Source organism: Macaca mulatta, chromosome 20 (genome assembly GCF_049350105.2).
Source record: "Macaca mulatta isolate MMU2019108-1 chromosome 20, T2T-MMU8v2.0, whole genome shotgun sequence".
Taxonomy (NCBI): Eukaryota; Metazoa; Chordata; class Mammalia; order Primates; family Cercopithecidae; genus Macaca; species Macaca mulatta.
The window spans coordinates 84,303,595-84,320,998 of record NC_133425.1 but is presented as its reverse complement, the minus strand read 5'-3'; the positions used below and the strand labels follow the sequence as shown (position 1 = coordinate 84,320,998).

The 17,404-nt window shown below is 61.2% G+C and overlaps 1 protein-coding gene and 1 long non-coding RNA gene across 18 annotated transcripts in view; one reads left to right on the top strand and one right to left on the bottom strand.

Annotated features, from left to right (window-relative positions):
- The window catches only part of CBFA2T3 (CBFA2/RUNX1 partner transcriptional co-repressor 3), a 110,316-nt gene that overhangs the window by 67,563 nt on the left and 25,349 nt on the right, over positions 1–17,404 (top strand). For all 17 annotated transcript variants that reach the window (XR_013412045.1, XR_013412048.1, XM_077986705.1 and 14 more), the window contains exon 2: positions 15,831–15,983. Coding sequence is in view for 15 of the 17 variants with exons in the window: in XM_077986705.1 (XP_077842831.1) it covers positions 15,831–15,983 (153 nt within the window). In the remaining 2 variants the exon portion in view is untranslated. The remainder of the gene's footprint in view (positions 1–15,830; positions 15,984–17,404) is intronic.
- On the bottom strand, positions 9,103–16,161 carry LOC144338189 (uncharacterized). The gene is made up of 4 exons (XR_013412074.1): positions 15,999–16,161; positions 12,666–15,182; positions 11,942–12,075; positions 9,103–11,499 (listed from the first exon to the last, which is right to left on the bottom strand). It is a non-coding gene; the product is annotated as an uncharacterized LOC144338189 (long non-coding RNA).

Below are 17,404 nucleotides of genomic sequence, written 5' to 3'. Positions count from 1 at the left end.
CCTTAGTATTTATAATTATCTTTACCATCTTAAAGATAAGGGAGTGGCAGGACAATAGGATCGTTTTTAGGGAGGAAATTAGCAGTAAGACATAAGAACAAGGATCTGTGACATGAATAAGTTTAAAGGAAAATCCTGTGCCTTGAGATAAACCTTTTAGCAACATTGTTTCATCCTATCACATGGGGATAAACCTTGGACAATACCTAGCTTTTCTAGGAACAAAGTCACACCCTGCACGCCCAAAATCCATTAAACCTTGAGTTACCACAGCACATGTCTCTTGCAAGGACAAGGTTGGGGGTAGGGTCACAGATTAACAGCATCTCAAATACAGAACAAAATGGAGTCTCTTATGTCTACTTCTTTCTATATAGACACAGTAACAGGCTGATCTCTTTCTTTTCCCCACACCCGGCACCCCAGTCTCTGTGCCCTCCCTGGGGCAGGCCCTCCCCTCCGCCTTTCTTCCCCCGTGTCCCCGGCATCCCAGCCTCTGTGCCCTCCCCTCTGCCTTTCTCCTACGGTGCCAGTTCCTCAGCCTTCAGAACCAGGTGCAGCATCGCCTCTTCCTGGAAGGTTCTCTGGCACTTGCTTGTGTCTGGGGCTGTCTGTGGGACTTTCTGCTCCACACCTAAGTCCAGGCACGTGGCTGTGCAGAGGGCAGGGCCAGGTAACTCACACCTGCAGCCCAGGCCTGGGGTCAGCCGACAGCCGATGATCTCAGATTCCACCAGTTCTCCAGTTCTCTTCCTTTTTCTTTTTTCTTTCTTTTTTTTTGCCGGGGGGGATGGAATCTCGCTCTGTCACCTGGGCTGGAGTGCTGTGGCGCGATCTTGGCTCACTGCAACCCCTGGTTCAAGCGAATCTCCTGCCTCAGCCTCCCAAGCAGTTCTCCTTTCCTAAAAGAGTCTGTGTTGCCGCGCCTATCTAGTAACCCATATGACGTTGGCGACCCTGCCCTCCCCTCTGCCGGCCCCTCCACCTAGCAGTCAGGTCTTCACCCCCAGGAGCTGCAGCAAGGAGGGGCCTGTACCAGGGGCCAAGAGGCATTTTTAAAAATAAAACGAGGATGTGGCATAAAACAAAGGGCTGGGAGGCAAGGAGGGAAGGCAGAGAAGCCCCCCTTCATCCACCTTCCCTGCCAGCCCACCCACCTCTCCCCAAGGGCCACCCTTGTTCCCTCCAGAAAAGCTGTCTGCAGATCAGGCCACCTCTCAGGCAGGGATGTTCTGAAGCCATCCCTGAGGTCACACGGCCCTTACTAGACAACATGCACACACGAACACCCACCCCATGAATACGCACAGGAATACACATGTACACATACACCCACACGTACACGATGAGTGCACACACACGGACACACCCATGCACACGCATGAATACACACACGTGCACATACACCCACATGTACACATGAGTGCACACACACACGGACACACCCATGCACACTCATGAATACACACGTGCACGTACACCCACATGTACACGAGTGCGCACACATACACGGACACACACCCATGCACATGCATGAATACACATGCATACACACGGACACACCCATGCACACATGAATACACATGTATACACCCACACGTACACGTGAGTGCACACACATAGTCATGGACACACCCATGCACATACATGAATTCACACAAGCATTAATACACATGCACACATATACCTACATGTACATGTGAGTGCACACATGCACACATGGATACACACCCATGCACACATGAATACACAGGTACGAATACACACATACACCCACATGTACACGTGAGTGGACACACATACACAGATATGCACCCATGCACACACATGAATACACACCCATGCACCACGTACACACATGCATGAATACACACGCACACATATACCCACATATACACGTGAATGCACACATACACACGGATACACACCCATGCACACGTGCGCCCATGCACGTGCATGAATACCCATGCACCACGTACACACGTGCATGAATACACACCCACGCACCACGTACACACGTGCATGCACACTCCCATGCACCACGTACACACGTGCATGAATACACACCCATGCACCACGTACACACGTGCACGCACACTCACATGCACCACGTACACACGTGCACGCACACTCACATGCACCACGTACACACGTGCACGCACACACCCATGCACCACGTACACACGTGCACACACACTCACATGCACCACGTACACACGTGCACGCACACATGCACACACCTGATGGATAGAGAACACCGTGACACTCCTGAGAGGCGAAGGTGGCAGGGAGTGGCCCAGGGAGGGCGAGGTTCTGACCCAGCTGACCAGCCACACAGACCACCAGGGCCCCCACCCACCCTGTGTCCAGCCCACGTGTCTGTTCATTCTCTGCGCTTCCCCCTCAGTGCCCCCACCTCCACGCTGCCCCCTCCACGCTCCCCACTCCATGCTGCCTGCGGAGCTCCTGAAGGAGCTGTCCGTCCTCTGAGTTGAGGTCAGACTGGAGAACTCCTCAGATAGGCAGACCCAGGGCAGGAGGCCACCACCCACCAGTTCCCCCAGCCCCATCTTCTCCCCACCCCACACCCACGCCTCCTCCTGACAGCACCCCCAGCACACGGATCCTCATGCGGAAGTTTGCTTGTCTGCAGGTCGGCTGTCTCCCTTGGTGGCTTGCGGGCATGGGGACAAGAGAAGGGATCGGCCACCCCCAGGACTCCCAGGGTGCCAGGGCCAGTGCTGGGTGAGGACACCGCCCCTTCCTCCCTCCGCCCCTTCCCCGGGCTGGCAGCCACACCTCCACCCCCACCCCATCCCGGCAGGCAGCGGGCGGCCCAGATGGCGGGGCCGCCTCCCCCAGGGCGCTCGGGGAGTTGCTGTTGGCAGCTTAGCTCCAGCAGCTGGGCGAGGAATGTGTTTCCTTTGTGTGCGGCCACGGGGTGAGCAGGCCCGGACATCTGGGTCCTATTTGCGGCCCTTTGGGGCGCAGGGAAGATTTTTCACTCCAGCCTCTGAGCTCACAGCTCTCCCCTAGCCTCTCCAGGCTTTGCTCGACACCCAGGGTGCTGTAGAAGCCCAGGCCCTGGGCGCTGTCCGCAGGGTGCAGGGCAGAGGGTTGGGGCACCTTTGATGGCAACTTTGATGGCCAAGGGCTGTGGGGTTAAGCCAGAGGTCAGGCCCAGAGTCACCCCGGTCGCTTTAAAAACATGTCAAGAGGCCGGGCGCGGTGGCTCACACCTGTAATCCCAGCACTTTGGGAGGCCCCGGTGGGTGGATGACGAGGTCTGGAGATCGAGACCATCCTGGCTAACACGGTGAAACCCCGTCTCTACTAAAAATACAAAAAATTAGCCGGACGTGGTGGTGGGCGTCTCTGAGGAGTCATCATATTTATTCCATTTGTCGTTCTCATAAACAATGCTGTGATGAACATCCCTGTAGATCACCGTTTGTGCATATTTCCTGAGAATGCATTCCTGAGGGTGGAATGGCTGGTCCCAGTTGAGACCCCACCATGGAGGAATGAGGTGCGGAGTAGCGGAGGGCAAGCGCAGCATTGGTGTCTGAGGCCTGGTTTGGCTAGAGATGAGATGGGTCACTTCTCTTCTCCAGCTTCCCAGCGTCCCCATCACCATCTGTGAAATTTCAGTGTTGGTCTCTCAGGTGCTTTGCAGCTCTGATATGTTGAGATTCTAAGTACTTATGTGTATCAGTCAGCTATCGCCGTGTAACAAGCTACCCTCAAAGCAACCACCATTCTTTGGCTCACAGTTCTTTAGGTTGGCAGTTTTGGCAAGCCCAGTGGGGTGGTGCTTCTTGGCATGGCTGGGTTTGCTGTTGGCTGCTCTGTGATCAGCCATGGGTCAGTCCAGCTCCACCAAGTAGCTGGGCCAACCCTGTCCTGCGTGTGTCTCATCCTGAGCATGTTCACATGGGGGCTCCACAGAGGGCTAGTGGGGCTGCCCGCCGCTGACATCCAGGCTCAGGGTATCTGACATCCCTTGTGCCACATCCTGCCCCCAGCCAAAGCAAGTCCCCCAGCCAGCCCACATCCAGGGGGCAGGGAAGTGGACCCCGCCTCTCCACAGGAAGAGCTGCAATCACATCGAAAGGACAGGGGTTTGGCAGGGTGGGAAATCAAGGCTGTTAGCAGGAAACCCGCCTTGTGGAGAGGGCCCGGAATAGCCATGACCAGCATTCCCTGAGCTCCTGCTGCAGAACAGACTCAAGTAGCTCCTTAGTCCTCAGACACCCCCCCGGGAGGGGTGCTCCCCCCACTTAATGGATGAGGGGAGCTGCCTGCTGGGCTCACACGGCGGAGGGGGCAGGCCTCGATTCAAGCCCAGCCCAGGCTCTGTCCTGCAGCAGCGAGCCACCCTGTTGAACCTGCAGAGGACGGGGCCGCCAGGGGAGGCACATGGGGGCTTTGTCCTTATGGGCCAGTCAGCAAACCTTTACGGGGCCCTGCCATGTGCCAGGTGCTGTTCAGGGCCCTGCCCTGGGGGAGACGGGCGTAAACATGAGGACCAACACAGATGGAGGCTTCAGACACTGATGAGTGGCTGGAGAAGAAAAATGGGTGATGTGGCAGAGAGTGCGGGGGCGGGATGTGGGGGCGGTCAGGGAAGGCTTCTCTGAGGAGGGACATTTGCGCCAGGACCTGAATGATGAGGAGACGGCTATGCAGAGATCGGGGAAGAATTCCAGCCAAAGTCAAGGCCCTGAGGCCAGCGGGAGGGACGGAAGCGCAGATGGCATGGCTGGCCAAGACTGGCGGAGAGACCCCCAGCCCACCTGTCCCCATCTGGCCCCAGGACACTCAGCACACTTTGTCCCACCTTCCGCATTTCTTTGGCGAACCCTGGGTTCACTTGCAGCGTGCGGCTATCCAGAGAGGCTCCTTGGTCCTCAAAAACCCATGAGGGAGGCTTCTTCTCTCCTTGGGAAAGGAAGAAGCAAGGCCAGGTCCACCTGGAGCCACATAGAGGGTGCAGAAGGGGTGGGTGGGCCCAGCCTGCAGACAGAGGCCAGCCTGTGTCCTCCCTTTCAACGGAGAGCCCTGGGCTGGGGTCCGGAGGGGAGTTTCAGTGAGATTTTTGTCTGATACGGTTTAGCAGCACATCTGTGACAGAAGGGACCTCTGCACCCAGGCCGGCCGTTCATGGTGGTGATGGCAGCCGGCAGGCAGTCCGGGCGCTGCCAGCCAACTCTGGGCAACAAAGCTTCCCCCACACGGCTGGGAGGGGGGAGGGGGTCTTCACTGTGCCCCAGAGCCTCTCTGGTTGGTCCCCTTCCCCAGCACTGATGCTCACTGTCACCCAGGCCAGCTCTGGGCACAGTGCCAAAGGCGAGCCCCACCTGGGCCAGCTCCACGCGGCCATTGTGGCCTGGACAGACGGCCTGAAGCATGACAGCTGGGTGGCTGGGACGAGTGGCAGGCACTCTGTTCTAGACGCTTTTCATGAGCTCATGCACTTCGTCCCTCCGTGATTCTGCGGGGTGAATTCCATCCCTATTCCCATTTTACAGATGAGAAAACTGAGGCCAGATCAGGAGACGGAAAAGCCAGCTCCGTTCCTGCAGGGAAAAGGCACCTGAAGTTCCCTTTCCCTCCCTGCCCCAACTTTCAGATTGCGAGAAATGACGTCCGCGTGGCAGGGCCACGGAGGGCTTTTGAGTTTACGAAAGCCTTTTTTTTTTTTTTTCTTTTTTTGAGATGGAGTCTCACTCTGTTGCCCAGGCTGGAGTGCAGTGGCCGGATCTCGGCTCACTGCAAGCTCCACCTCCCGGGTTTACACAATTCTCCTGCCTCAGCCTCCCAAATAGCTGGGACTACAGGCGCCCGCCACCGCGCTCGGCTAGTTTTTTGCATTTTTCAGTACAGACGGGGTTTCACTGTGTTAGCCGGGATGGTCTCGATCTCCTGACCTCGTGGTCCGCCCCTCTCGGCCTCCCAAAGTGCTGGGATTACAGGCATGAGCCACCGCGCCCGGCCACAAAAGCCTTTTTGTTCACTGTCTCAAATCACCCCACCCAAAGACGCAGCCCGTCTTACCTGAGGGGAGCCAGAGACACACGTTTGGGGATGGCACCGACCCTGAGTTCACAGTCGGTTCACACAGCGGCACGGGAGGCAAACTGAATTTCCTGCCACCCCGCCCACTCTGTTGCCATGGCAACCCTGTGACCTCCGTCATCATCACCCACAGGCCCTGGGGTCAGGGTCCCTTGTTCCTGTCCGCCGCGGGAAGGGCAGCAGGGGTGAGTTAGTGGGGCCAGAGGGAGGGTCCACCCTGGGTTAGGCCCACGAGGACCCGGAAAGGCCTGGGAGAGAAATGGGACTTGGCCCCTTGTCCCTGCGGGGGCGGGAGGGTCCACGTAGACCGATGGCAGAGAAGGCACTGCTCCCCTGTGTTTATATGGCTGCTTGTTTGCCAGGCAGGAAGGCCGGATACAAGCCAGATGTGGAGGCAGCCACAGGGCAGCGCCTGAGGCTCTCGGACCGCCTCTGCCCACCCCAGATCCCCACACTCGGCACAGCCCTAGAGGCCGGGGGCAGGGGACGGGGGGCGGGGGAGGGAGCCGCCTCCTGGTCACCTGGATACAGGGTGGGGGTGGATGGGGGCACCCGCTGTCCTGGGGCCTGCCCACAAGGAGCCCCACGTCTCTTCACTTTGCCTCTGTCTTGGCCTGGGAGCCCCGGGTCTGATGCTGGTCAAAGACCTTCTCAGGGCCCTTCCCAGAGTCAGCACCAGGTTCTCCTCGTTTCATATGCCCCTCAGGGGGGACACAGAGACCCCGCTGCAAGGGCCGCCCTGCACTGCTCACGCCATCCACAGCTCACCCCACAGCTGTTCCTGAGGTGGGAGGGCATTGCCCGTCCCCAGGCCTTTGGATAACGGCGGCTCCGGAGGACACTGAGGCTGGGACTGTCCGGTCCTCAGTGGGCTGTGCCTTTCCGGGTTTTCTTGGTCACCACGCAGCAAGTGTTTGCGGAGTGCCTGCAGTGTGACACTGGTGTAGGCTGTGACCGATGCCGAGGAAGCTCTGCCCTCCTGGAGCTCACCGGGAGCATCCACAAGAGAAAAAAAGGAGCAGGACGGGCAGGTGGGCTCACCGGGAAAGATGGTGACAGGAAGGGATCCAGGGCAAGGACTGCGTGGGCTGCAGCATCACCGGGAAGCAGGCAGCCCGGGGCAAAGGCGTGAGGATAAGAGGCAGACTTGCGGGGACCTGGGGGAAGTGCATTCCCTGCAGAGACACCGCCATGCAAAGGCCCTGGGGCAGGTGCAGCCAGTGACCCAGGCCCAGCACAGGTGGACGTGGGGGTAGTGCGGGTGGTGAGGCCAGAGGGGACAGCTGGTGAGGCCGGAGGGGACAGCCAGGCACCAAGGGAGGAACAGCCGGGCCACTCTGGCACTGGCCAAGGGGCCGGGGGGCCACCGTGTACTGCTCTTGGGAAACGTGTGGCGGAGGGTGGCTCGCCCCTCTGGCTCTCCAGAAAGCCAAGTGTACGGGTTTACCTTGGCCTGGGCTCACTGCACTGGATGGCTGCCCGGCCAAGTAGAGGCTGGAATTTAGAGGCTGGGGCTCCATTCCCGGCCCTGCCTCTCACTAGCTGCATGGCCGTGGCCAGTGACCTCAGGTGACCTCACCTCTCGGGGACAGCATGGGTGCGGGGTCGTCCGTCTCCAGGACCGTGAGGAGGTCGGAGGGCGGCCGTGGACGGATGACTCTCAGGGTCTCCTCTTTGCACATCTGTGCTTTTCCCAGAGGAAGCTGTGGGACCCATGTGATTCTGAAGGAAAATAAGCAGCTGTTTAAAGCAGTGGCCGCCGTCGGGGTCGCCCGGGATGCCATGGCATCCGCCGTCCCAGCCACCGTTGGGGTCACCCGGGATGCCGTGGCGTCCTCCGTCCCAGCCACCGTTGGGGTCACCCGGGATGCCGTGGCGTCCGCCGTCCCAGCCGCCGTTGGGGTCACCCGGGATGCCGTGGCGTCCGCCGTCCCAGCCACCGTTGGGGTCACCCGGGATACCGTGGCGTCCTCCGTCCCAGCCGCCGCTGGGGTCGCCCGGGATTTGGCAGTGACTGTCGCGCGTGCATATTCACGTCACCCCCCACCCCCATTGCGCAGATGTGGACAGGGCTGCCCACCCAGGTTGCAGTGCCCGGAGCATGAGCTCAGCCCCTTAATTCTACACTTTTTTGGAGGGGCCAACTGAGGCACAGCACTGTTCTGGGAACAGGGCCCATCCTGGACCTGTCCTGAGCGCCTCCAATCCCTCCCTGCACCACAGCACCAGGAAAGGCTTTGTGAGAGGCCTTGCTGGGCCTCTGAGGCTGGACTTTGGGGCATCCTGGGATGAGGGGTCAGCTGGGCTAACAGGAGGAGAGGCCTGGAGCTCCCGGGTTGGTTGCAGGCCATGCCCTCCTCCTCCCCTGCCTGCCTGTGGTCAGCTCCAGCAAGGGCAGAACCGGTGCCCCCCACTCCCCGGGAGCATGTCCCAAACTCACGGAGAGGATGGGCTCTAGAACCAGGCACCCTGGGCCCATGCCTCAGTTTCCCCACCTGACAGCCTCTAGACCTTTGGGGGCACGAAATGAGGTGATTTGCACAAAATGCTCAGGTCAAGCCTGGCACGCAGTGGGACGTCATCGCCGTGGCTGTGTCACCTGTGCAAAGCCCTCAAGGCAGGTCACCTGCCTTACCTGCCCAGCGTCCTACGCCCCAAGGCTTTTATGAGGGTCAAAGGACATTACAGCAGAAGCAGGGCCTGTTACTCCAGAGCTGACGAAGGTGCAAGGTGGGGAAGGCTGGGAAGATGAGTTCTTGCACTGGTGGCCACGGGTCCTCCTCCCATGGAAGGTTCTGGAACCCCCGGACTGGGATGCCTGGGCTGTGGCCGTTTCCCAGCTGGGCAGGGCGGGCTGCGTGCCCCAGGCAGACAGGGGAAGTGATGGATGAGTGGCTGGCCGCGGCACATTCCAGGCTGCTTCCCACCCGCTCCGCCCAGCCTGGAAAGCGGCTTGCTCTCCCGGCCCGTTAGAGACGTTTCGCTGGGAACTGGATGCGCCGTCTGGGAAAGACACGGCCTCTCGCATGGGCCCTGGGGAGCGGCCTCCAGGGTCTGGGAATTTTCTTTTTTTCTTTTTTTGAAACAGAGTCTCACTCTGTTGTCCAGGCTAGAGTGCAGTGGCACAAATTCAGCTCATGGCAACCTCTGCCTCCCAGGCTAAAGCAATTCTCGGGCCTCAGTCTCCTCTAAGTAGCTGGGATTATAGGCACGCACCGCCATGCTCGGCTAAGTTTTGTATTTTTAGTAGATGAAGTTTCGCTACGTTGGCCAGGCTGACCCCAAACTCCTGACCTCAAGTGGTCCGCCCACCTCGGCCTCCCCAAGTGCTGGGATGACAGGTGTGAGTCACCACGTCCAGCAGGTCTGGGAATTTTCTCGATGAGTGGGAGCTTGGGAGGCAGATGAGGCTGCAGCCAGGGCTGGGGGAGGAGCCGGCACCCTCTCCCTGTCTTCTTCCTTTAGACATCTTTGACCGGCTCCTGCATGCCCAGACCCTTTGGGGAAACCACACAGAGGGAAACCCAACCTCAGGGCAGACTCAGGTGTGCCCAGAGAGGGGCGCATTGCACCCAGAGCCAGTGCCTGAGCCATCGAGGGAGGCAAAGCCCCTGCTCTGGGGTGGGGGGGACAGACAACTAGAAGATGCCACCATCAGCCATGGGCAGGGAGAGTGTGAAGGACACTTGGCAGAGGCCCAAGCCACAGAGGGAGGCCAGGAGGGCAGGTGCCTCCCCTCGGGGTTCCCAGGCTGCAGGTGCCCTCTGTGGCCAGTGGGGAAGGGGCAGCTGGGCCAGGTCACCCGGATCCACACCTGGCTCTGCCCCTCCTCAGCCTCTCTTTGCCTCTGTTTCCCCACTCGTAAGATGGAGAAGCGCAGGCTGTCCCTCAGGGCCGCGGAAGAATCCGTGAGGACAGGGTTGGTGCTCTGTGTGAGATCCTTCCCCTCTGGGCATCAGAGCCCTCCTCATCAGACTCCGCACCCACTGCCCACCTGCCTCTGAGCCAGTGCCATAGGGAAGGGCTGGGACCCAGATTGACCCCACCAGCCCCAGCAAGAGGACCTCAGTGCTGTTCTGAGCCAGGGAGGGATTAGGACACTTGTGTAGGCCCCGGGAGGACAGCCAGGGTGGGGACAGCAGGTGCCCCGGAGACCCCCTTGTGCTGGGCGGCCAGGCCTCGGGACCCCTCCCCAGATTCCATGCTTTCTTCTGCACACGCAGCGCTGGGCCTCGGGGGCTGTTAGAAAATACATGGGGGTGTCATTGGGGACTGGGGTCCCCTTGCAGCTGACGTAGGGTTCGGGGATGCTGGAGGCCTTGTTTCTGTTTCATGGGTGCTTCGAGCTTTGGAAAGAAAACCCCTTGGGGTTTGAAAGACGGTCCTTAAGCTCACGCCTCAGAGCCGGCCACCCCAGGCGCTACCCCAGATTCCGTATGGCGACAGGCCACCCACCCCAGCCTCAAGTACGAGTCAGTGTCCCTTCGGCCCACATGACACCCACAGGGCCGCACGTCCCAGCATGGGGCTGGATGCCTGGGCTGTCCCCGTGAGGCTGAGTCAGGGTCCAGGCTGGCTGGCATCGGGACCATTTCATCTCCTGATGGCTGCCATGTGCAGCCTAAGAGTGGCCGATGGGGGCTCCAGGCACAGGCCCTGGTGCTTCTGGGCTCTGAGACCCAGAACAAGTCACTCGCCCTCTCTGGGCCTCAGTTCCCCATCTAGAAAGTGGGTGTAGTGACGGGGCCCGCCTCATGGGGCAGCAGGTAGACGATGCTGAGAACAGACCGAGGGTGCCAGGTTCCTCCGTGATGGTAGCCCTTCCTGCCACTTCTGTATTCTGCCTTGAGATACAAGCCCCTTCAGACAGAGACGGCCCCTTTCCTGGTGCTGCTGAGCCCCCGCGGTTGCCTGAGGGCCATTGCACCAGGACACTGGGGTCTACTAGGAAGCACGAGGGGCTCTGTGTGGTTTTATTTTTCCAAGTGGTTTGATGACTTCATTCACCTGTGTGTGTCTGGACGGGGCCTTCTTGCAGATGGAGCGGGGAGCAGCAAGTGGTCTTGTGTCGAGGGGATGCGGCTAGGCCTCTTCCTGTGTGGTTCGCAGCCACGGGCTGGTAGCCCACGGGGCCTCCAAGCCTCGAAGTGGGTCTGTAGAAATGGCCCTTGGCCGAGGTGCAGGGCCTCAAAGGGGAATGAGGTGGGAAGCCAGGCACCCAGGAAGGACGAGGCCACCCCTGTCTAGCGGTGCCTTAGCCTGGAGAGGAGCCTGCAGTTGGCCTTGGTGGAGCTGTGGGCCAGTGGGAGGCTCCAGAGACTCCCCACACTGCTTGCATGTGCAGGGATGGAGGAGGATAATAATTAATAACGATCGCAGAGTGCTGGACACCCCTGCTGCGCACGGCTTCATCTCCATCCCCTTTGAAGAGGCAAGGAAATGGGCAGAGAAGCTGTGGGTTGTCCGAGGAAGCCAGGCCGGCAGGACTCAGCCTCCCTCTGTGACTGTGGGGTGGACCCACCATGCCTCCCTGCCCCCCTGCCCAGCCAGCGCCAAGGAGATGGGTATCCAGGGCAGCCATGGGTCCCCTGCCCTGAGCAGCCAGCCCCCAATGTCTGCAGAAAGCGCCTGTCCTGTGACTGGACAGCCCAGCCCCTCGCACCTGCTGCTGACCAGCTCTCAGCCCCACCTGCCCTCAGCCCCGCCCCTTCAGCCCCGCCCCCTCAGCCCCACCTGCCCTCAGCCCCGCCCCTTCAGCCCCGCCCCCTCAGCCCCGCCTGCCCTCAGCCCCGCCCCCCTCAGCCCCGCCTTCCTTCAGCCCCGCCTCCCCTCAGCCCCGCCCCGAGCATGGCGCTCCACTCACCCCACGTCCCTCTCTGCTCCACTCCAGCCCCTAAGCGGGGGGGGACCCCAAAGAGGCATTTCCCTTGAGGGACTTCCTTTGGAGGCTACCCTGGGCGAGCTGCGTCCTGGGGGACCCAGTCAAGCACAGAGACCCTGCAAACAGGTCGAACAAGAGGCAGGACCACCCAGAGTGGGGTGACATCCTGGGGACTGAACGGGGAAGGGTGAAAGAGCTTCGCGGGGGGCGGGGCAGCCTCTCCTGGGGAAGTGAGGTTGAAGCTGAATCCCAGAGGGAACAAGGGGCGGTCGAGGATCATGCATGGCCCTGAGCCGGGCACGGTGGTGGGGCGAGCAGGGAGATGGGTGTCATGGAGCGGGTGTGGGCTGGTGAAGCCCCATCTACAGCGGAAGCTACTAAAGAGTCTTAAGCAGGAGAGAGACGATGTGCCCCCCAGAGATGGCCCTGGCTGCTGCTGTGCAGACCTCCCAACTCCCTGCTGCCTGCATCCCCACCCCCCTCCTTCCCAGGTCCCTCCCGCACCTCCACCCCCCTCCTTCCCAGGTCCCTCCCGCACCACCACCCCCCTCCTTCCCAGGTCCCTCCCGCACCCCCACCCCCCTCCTTCCCAGGTCCCTCATGCACCCCCACCGCCTTTCCTTCCCAAGTCCCTCCACAGGTCCTGGTCAACTCCCAGGCTGTTCTCTTGGTCACAAATGCTGTTCCTCTATCTCTCCCCACTCACCCCTCATCTTCTCTGAGGGTCCTTGTCACTTCCTGCTTTCTCTGGTGGAGTCTGCGCCAGGGCAGCTCCAGGAGCAGGTCCCGGCCACAAGTTGCTCCATGAGCCGTGGCCTGATTTTCTTGAGTGCCAGGCAGGGCGTGGGGACCTCCCCTTCCTCATCTGTCACCTGGCTTCCTCCACATGTACAGAGGAGGAGAGTGAGGCTCAGAGAGGGGAAGAGGCTCTCCCTAGGCCACACGGCCAGGAGCACTCAAACAGGATTCAACAGACACCCGTGAGGTCCCATCACCTGCACAGCTGCCCCTGCATAACCCGGGGTGGAGCCTGGAGAACGGAGGGGAGGACACCACCAGCTCCCCAGCGTGTTCCTCAGGCACGGGGCCTCCTGCCCCTGCAGCCTCCGTTCGACCTCAGGTTTGAATCCCAGACCTGCTGCCTGTTTTCAGTACCCCGGGCCCTAAAAGGAGGCGAGCATGTTGATGACAAGCAGGAACTTTGGAGTCCTGCAGAGCCCTGGCCCTGTGGGGGCAACACCAGGTCGTGGCTCAGATCCCGGCACGCGGCACACTCGCTGTGTGACCTTGGGTAGATGACTTCACCTCTCCGAGCCTGGTCCCTCCTGGTAAAATGGGCTGATGGTAGCATCGGCCGCAGAGGGTCTCCGTGAGGATGAATGACTCATCAGTATCTGTAGAGCACTGAGAAGAGGCTCCCTGCAGTGAGTCGCTATCCAAGTCTCTGAAGTAAAAGGACAGGCCCCTGTTCTGCCCAAAGGGAACCACAGGAAGTCCCCGACTGCTCCGGGCGCCGGCAGGGCACTGTCTCTTCTGGCTTCAGGATCCAGAGTGTCGCGAGCACACAGGTGGTGGCCATAAGCCCTTGTTAGATGATGGCTGTGGCAACTCCTTGCACCGTGGCATGATGGCCCAGAGGTCTCCTGGCCACCCTCTCCACCTTAGGAAATGTGGCATGTCCGTCCATCGTATGAGCGCCCGTCCAGCGCCCGGCGCCAGCTCCTCAGTGGGGCTCTCTGCATCCATTTCTGTTTTATTTGAGTATCGTGGCTCAAATGTAGCCGCCTCCGTGGGAGGGCTTTGGAAAGTCCAGACAGGGCGTCCCCAGTGTCCTGGACCCGTGTCCCCAGAGCCAGCCTGGCGTTTGAAGCTCTCGGCCCCATCCCTGCCTGCTCCCTTCTGGGTGTGCCCAACCCACGCTGGCCCAAGGGCAGCCTGGTCTGGATGGGCTGCACCCCACAGGACGCCCCGCCACGTTCGCCTTCTTTGGATGTCACCAGGGACTGGCCACCGGCCCTGCAGCCAGGCGGTGTTGACGGCCCCCACAGCTGTGGCCGCACGTGTGCCCAGCCATCAGCCTCCTGACAGGCGGGTGGCCAGGAGGGGCAGGGCGCCCTCCGGGAGGGAGGCCAGCGGCTGTGCGGAGGGGACAGCAGGTGCCGCGAGGCCTGGGTGGCTGTTTACTGGCTGCTTCCTCCCCCACCATTCCCCACAGCAGACAGGGGGCTGCTCCACTCCTGCCTGGAGCACCGGGGGCTGGTTAGAGCCCAGGCGCCGCGGCCCTGAGATGTTGGGCAGGACCTCAGCACCTCTGAACTTCTCTGCTTTTCTGTGAAAGGGGCAGGCGGCGAGAGGATCAGGCGAGGTTGGCACTGTATTTGGCACGTGATAGCTGCAGAAGTCATTTATCCGTCATCTTCCAGAGGCCGGCTGGCCCTGGCCCCGGCTGGATCTCTCCGTCTGACAGTGGGGCTGAGACCCCGGGAATGGGGAACGGGCAGAAGCAGGGGTAGCGCCCACGGTTCACTAATAAAATGACAGACACCAGCCCCCAACTGTGGCCTCACCTGCTTCATGCCCTGGGCCGTGGGCAAGACCCACAAGTGTTAGCAGGAGGAGGCTGCAGGGCAGTCCAGGTTTTAGCAGGTAGAGGATGCCCTCCTTGCTGCTCTAAGCCGCTGAGGCCCCCGAAGTCTCAGCCACGGATCCCAGGTCTTTCTGCCTTGCCTTGGCACTGGCTGACCTTGACTTAAGATGAATGGGGAGGCCCAGGGGCTTACATCCGCACCCCCTGCAGAAAATGCTGCAGACAGGGTGCTGGCTTGGCCTCCTGGTGTCTCGGGCAGGTCTGTGCTGCAGGCCCTTCAGTTAACCTGGAAGCGTTGTCTGCAGGCCCTGCTCTCTGGATGGTGCAGAGGGGGCTCAGTGACCACCAGTCCTGCCCACCAGTGCCTTGAGCATTTTCCCACCCTCCCTGTACACAGCTGGCCCTGGGCAGAGCTGCTCAGACTTCAGGGAGCCTCAGACCATGAGAGAAGCTTGTTCAGCTGCAGGTTCTGATTAATCAAGTGTCCTGGCATTACCACCTGCCAGTGGGCGGCGCTCAGCGTGCCCAGGCCTCGGCCATCCCGAAATCAACGCTTCCTCTGCCTGCTGGTGGCCGTGCTCAGCGTGGCCAGGCCTCAGCCATCCTGAAGTCAACGCCACCTCTGTCTTGGCTGTCCTATGAATCACCGGGGCAGAAGATGGTGAAAATGGAGGTTTTGCCGCCCTAGGTGGTCTGCCTGCCGGGCTCTCCCTGGGCATACACTGCCCGCCCTCCTGCCCCAGCCCAGGGAAGCCTGTTAGCATCGGAAAGTGGAAGAGACTCCTAGAACTATGGCGTCTGGGGCCCGGACCAGCAGCAGCCCCACCTGGGAACATGTTGGCAATGCAGGTTCTGGGTCGCAGCCTGACCTGCTGAATCAGAACTGGGGGGAGAGGCTGCGGTCTGTCTGAACACCCCCTGGGGGATGCTCATGGAGGCGGGAGCATGGCACCACTGCCTCAGGGCACTGCCCCCTCCTGGTCTGTAGAAGCCTCAAACCTGGCGTGGGGTGTGGCTCTCCCAGGGCCACCACACACCGAGGGCCCCAGCTCCAGTGTGGCTGGCCACCTGAGATGAGCTGGCCCAAGCCTCTCCTCCGGCCTGGTTCCGCCCCCGAGATCACCTGCAGGTGGGACGTCAGCCACCTGTCAGGGCACCTGGGGCAGGCTGCCCCAGCGCTGGGCAGCCACTTGGTGGGGCCTTGGCTGAGAACCGTGGGGCTGTGGGCACCGGCCTCTGTACTTAGCCCGCTTCACCCACTCTCTCTTTCTCCTTTGGTTGCAGCCCCTGCGGACAGGAAGGCTAAGGCCTCAGCAATGCCGGACTCCCCAGCGGAGGTGAAGACGCAGCCCCGGTCCACACCCCCCAGCATGCCGCCCCCACCACCTGCCACGTCCCAGGGGGCCACACGCACCCCCTCCTTCACGCCACACACACGTAAGTAGCCCCCACCTGGCAGCCGAGGGCCAGGTGTTTCAGGGGAGCCCCTCATGTTGTGTGAAATTCCGAGCTTCCTGCCCAGAGCCGGTGGGCACCTGCTGTGAGCCCTTAGTGTGAGGAGCTCACGTGGCATGGGCCAGAGTCCAAGCTTGGCAGGTTCAAATCCCAGCTTCCCTGCTTCCCACTGTGTAGCTCTGGGCCAGGTCCTTGCCCTCCGGGGGCTTGGGCTTCTTCTTCTGCAGTGCAAGGTCCTCCCAGGGCTGTGGTGGGGCCAGGTGAGTCCACACAGGCCTTCACCAGGGCCAGCCGTGGGCCTTGGGTCAAAGCCGGCCGCTGTGCCTCAGGCTTCCTGCCTCATCTGGCAGGCCCAGGGATGCCAGGCTCATCCAGAGGGAATGTGGAACTCGGATGGAGTCAGGGGCTTCCCCAGGGTCACACAGCAGGTCACCTGTGTACAGGCCCCCTGGAGGGACCGCAGGAGCGGCTCTGGCCTCGGAGGGGCTCGGCAGGAGCTCGGCAGCCCGGCTGAGCACGGGGGCGGGGTGGGGGCCTCAGCACAGGAGGCCAGAAGGGCGGGACCTCGAGAAGCTCCCAGGCCTTATCTTGCTGGCCCTGGGCAAGGGGTTGGCCATGCTTGGCGCACAGAGCCGCTGAGGGTGGGCCCTGGGGGGCTGTGGGGCAGCGAGCAGCCAGTTCTCATCGCAGTCAACCCCGAGGCTTGGCTTTGAGGACAGAATTGGTGCTCTGTGGCCCAGTTGCTGGGCCGGCGGGGTGGGCAGCGTCCCTGCCCCTCAAGGCCAGGGACTCAGGAATGCATCTCGGTGTCTGCAGGGGTGGAGACTCCGTGTACCCACGTCACGTTCAGAGGCCGGAAAGCTCTGAAACTCAAATGAAGCCCCTCTCTGTGGGAGGAGCCTGAGACTTCTGTCGCGCTGGCCCCGGGTCCCCCACAGGCCAGGAAGAGCTGCTTCCTCAGTCCCTTTGTGTCACGACTGTCCACAGAGCACCAGGCGGCTATGGGCCAGGCCTGGCTCCCTCCCTGACTCTGCCCCGAGGCTGGGGGTCTGCTCCGCCGAGGGCTTTGGCCGTCATCTCCCCTGCATCTGGAAAGAGCACTGGCTGTGGGCTCAGGCAGCAGACTTGCGGCCCTGTTTGTGGGATGCTGGCTCCGAGTCAGCCTCCTGACTTGGTTGGGGAATGGGGTGACCCAGCAATGGGGTGCCCCCAGGTGTGCTGCCCAGAGGCAGGTACAGCTGGAAATGTGCCCAGCACTCAGTAGGAGCCAAACAGCCTAACACCTATTTCCTGCACCCACGGGGCCTCCACGTGTCATGGAGCCCATACTGGGGGCCAGCCCTGCCTCCGACAGTCGGGATGCCACACTCACGATTCTGCAGGTCCTGGAGGATGGCAGGCCC